Source organism: Cyprinodon variegatus, unplaced genomic scaffold (assembly GCF_000732505.1).
Source record: "Cyprinodon variegatus isolate N-32 unplaced genomic scaffold, C_variegatus-1.0 Scaffold1253, whole genome shotgun sequence".
Classification (NCBI taxonomy): Eukaryota; Metazoa; Chordata; class Actinopteri; order Cyprinodontiformes; family Cyprinodontidae; genus Cyprinodon; species Cyprinodon variegatus.
In genome coordinates this window covers 188,290-192,346 of record NW_015151706.1, presented here as the reverse complement: position 1 = coordinate 192,346, position 4,057 = coordinate 188,290, and the positions used below count along the sequence as shown (strand labels likewise).

General features: G+C 32.3%; 1 protein-coding gene across 1 annotated transcript in view; it reads left to right on the top strand.

The window, feature by feature from the left end:
* Positions 1–2,312: 2,312 nt before the first annotated feature.
* The window catches only part of LOC107102422 (A-kinase anchor protein 6-like), a 69,307-nt gene continuing 67,562 nt past the window's right edge, over positions 2,313–4,057 (top strand). The window contains exon 1 of the mRNA XM_015401736.1: positions 2,313–2,464. Coding sequence (XP_015257222.1) covers positions 2,460–2,464 — 5 coding nt within the window. The 5' untranslated portion in view covers positions 2,313–2,459. The remainder of the gene's footprint in view (positions 2,465–4,057) is intronic.

The window sequence follows — 4,057 nt, the reverse complement described above, 5'->3', positions numbered from 1 at the left end:
AAATAAAGTGGATTGGATTGGATTAGAAAAAGAAGCATAGATAAAAAAGGCAGCTGTCAACCAGCTCCACAGGCGGCCCCGTCCAGGAAACACACAGCCAGGCAGACGAGCTTTTATGTTGTCACTGATTTTACTTAAATAATTTGAACCTAATATTCAAAATATATTTGAATAACGCTTTGGTCTTAAACTAAAAACTGCTGCCAAGTCAATCAGCAACACTAGATAATCCCAGATTATCCATATATTAGATGAATAAATCTCAAGTTACTGGAACCCGAATTCCTTAATCGGACTCAATAAATCAGTTAACCAATTTAATTTCACCAGGCTAAACTGTCTGTCTATGTTATTTTATATATATATATATATATATATATATATATATATATATATATATATATATATATATATATATATATTTAAGAAAAAAATTCATTGATGAAAATTAATTTCTTTTTTTATTATTCCAATTTTTTTAATCCAGCATTATTATTAATACTAATTTTGAGTTATATTTAACTAAATTAATAGTAGAATTAGACCTATAATTAATTGCAGTTATTACATATATACAGTTATTGCTGTGTCCAGAGTAAAATTCAACTTTTTAGACATCTATAGTGAGGCAGTGACTGCTCCATACAGAATAAAACTCAATTAATAGTAGAACGGCACCTCTATTTTGAGGCAGTTACTACTCTAATTCAGAGTAAAATACAACTCTGTACTGAGTTAAATGGTATTGGAGTGGTTCTCATTTTATGCTAAATGGACTACATTTCAATCTTGTGGAGTAAAACATGAACTCTAGATAGAGTAGAAATAACTGAAAATTTAACTCTAATATGGGTGTAAATTTGACTAGTTGTGGACTGGGACCAAATGCTGTCTTTTTGGGAGTAAAATCTTCCTCAAAATGAGTGAAAATTTTAGTTTTCTATCATTTCACTTTTGCTGAGATAAATGTTGCAGTTCTAACTTTTTTTAATAGTTGTAATATTTTGTTTTTTTCTTAAAATGTGTCCATGTCCTTTAACAAGTATTTTCGATGTATTTCCAGGAGATAAAGTGTGAAATGTGAATTTTGCATCCCTGATTCCTGTTTATTAAAGGAAAACTACCGAATGGGTTTACTAATTTTTTTTCCATGAAATAATGCTGAAACGATCAAAAGTGAATTTTAAAGCCATTTTTTCGCTAAATTAGATACAAATACAAAATATGATTAATTGGTAATTGTATAGAAAATGACTTAAAATCCTACCCTAGGTTTTAAGGTTGCTATTACACTATCATTACATTATATGTGCAATGTCATTGAAAATACATAAAAAATATAGCTGCTTGTATTCTCTCCCTGTTGACCTTAAATTAATAGAACATGGGCCTTTTATTGGGTAATAACATATATATTAGTTCATATTGTCACCTCTGGTTTAAGTTTTTACGCAGCAATTCTACAATACTTAGTTACTGCTATTATTCAATAACCTTGAAATACTGCAACAATTCAGTAGTTCCTCAAGAAAGTTAAGTCTGATATGACTGGGTACTTAATTATTTTATGTAGTTCTGTGGTAGTAGCATGACAATTTCGTAAAAACAGACTTCTGTGAACCTATCTTTGCAGACATTAGGATGTAATTCAGTTCAATTTAAAAACCCTTTATTAATGCCAAAGGGATATGAAATGTTTCATTAACTCCTACATTAATCTTTAAACACGTGTTGTATGTGTGATCGTTGTAGACAGGAATGATGTTCTGTCTTGAACCTGATCTGGAGAAGCCTCTTATGAAGACCTTCTCTTCAAAAATCTTTTGAAGAGAATGCTTACTGTTTTCCATAATTTTCTTAAATTTATGAAGAATTTTTTTTTTAAGAAATCATCTCCAGAGATTCTAGAAGAGTTCCTAATTTAGTCTTTTATTTTAAAATCAAAATAAGTTTGCAGCAATAGCAGTGCACATAAGCTTTTGCAAGTGTATTTGCAGCATTAATCGGAGAGACCAGGTGGGGGCATTAATGGTCTTCATTTGGTGTTTACCTCCCTGTAAGTATGGATAGAGGGAGAGCAGCTTGTCACACCCATGCATTTGCTTTGTCATCTTACCCCTCCTTCTTCTTTCCCCTCTCCTTCAGAAAAGGGAATGGCACATTTATTCAGCCAATAGGAGCACAGCTCCACCTCCTCCATCACATCATCTCAATCTCTAAGGTAACAGAGAGCCCCTCTCCCTCCATCTGTGTTTCTACATTGCAAGGTGCCGCATCAGCATCCCTCCCATCTCACCCTCCCATGCTAAGCTATTGCATGGTTAGCAGTACTCCTCTTTCTATTAACATACTCTGCTTCCTCTACAGTGAGATTGTGAAACCTTAGGGGCAAAAAACAAACAAAAAAAACATTGAAGAAAACAGAAGGGAGGAAGATGGTATGAAAGAGAAGAGGAACAATGTGGTACGTACCTCTGAGCCTCTTCCTTCCTGCTTGGTCTCCCCTTCCTCATATCTAAATGTGTCTTTGATCCTTACCAGAATATAGCTTTATTCAACTGATAATACAAAACATTAAAATAGGGAATTAATCTGTCTATGCTTTTGTTAGGGAGTGCTGTTTCTGTATGGCGGCAGCATACTGAGTGAGGCCCACACTGTCTATGTTATTTGTTAGTCTCTATTAATTAATTAATTGTGATTGAAAATGAATAATATTATAATGGTTTGCTTACAGGTTTTATATTAATTCTTTTAATGTCATTTTGGGAGAACGGTCCTTATTCAAACTAGATGTTACTCAGGTGTTTATAATGATATTTTACTGTTGGTAATTCTGATGAGTACATCTGAATGTTCCTGTAGGCTGTACTTATCTTTCTAAACTAAGGTAGGGAATGGCATTAAATTTAGGTTAGTTAATCAGGAAATAACGTAAATCGACTGGGTATAAGGGGGGAGCAATGTGATGTTTTTCAACAATTTTCTATGATAAGATTTTGCAGAACAGAGTACTAGTCACATATGTTTGTTGTTTTGAATCTATCTCCCTGCCACACCTGAATAGTGCTGACTCCGCATTAGTTTATGAAATCAAACATCTCTAGTATCAAAGTTCCAGTTCATCAAAAAGCATGAAAATTGGACATATAAACTTCAACTTTTGCTCTTTGTTTATTTGACTTGAATAAAAGGTCTGATACATTCAAATTAGAGTCACATGTGTTTGATTTGGGTCCTAAAACGAAACAAGTAACCGAGCAAATATCTTGTATTTTTTTTATTATAAAATTCTACCAAGAGAGCATGAATAAAAATCTGGTTCTCCTTCAGAAGGAAACAGTTTAGTATGAGCCACAGTTCTACAGATGCAAATGTTTTTGCTACTTGAAGGGTTTGGCTGTTTTAAAACTTAAAATATCCCTTTTAAATATGTTTCCCTATCCAAATGTAACCATTTGAGAAATTCTCACGTCTTTACGTCTCCGAATATATAATCATTCTATCTGTTACTATTTCTTTGTATTTTGTTGTGGAAATTATACAGTAAAATGGCAAATTTTTTCTTGGTAAATTAAATCATATTAAATCACTATGTACATAGTGATAATAAGTTAATGCACACTTCTGAAATTGTGTTAAACATACCATGATCACATAACAGTTCTAAATTCAGTTAACAGTTAAATTCTAGTGTTTACCATTAAATTATAAGTACTGTAGATAATTTTTCATAGGTACACCTTATGCTACCGTATGCCATTCTAAAAAGGTCGAGTTCAAGTCTTTTAAAAAAAATGCTCTATATTTCACCTGTTCATTTCAAAGTTAAAAGCATACTGCTCTATTAATCTAAATTCCATAGTATCTTCAAAGACATCTTCATCCGGACTCTGGGAGCTTGATCTCTAGTTACCATGTAGATGCAAATTTATCTTAATTCAGAAAGAAAGAAATTTTTTATTTTTTCTTTGTTCAGGTGTTGTGATTCTATAGTTAAATTCTATTCCCAGTCCGCTGGGAATTTATGTTTCTGATACTTTAAGATGTTTATTGC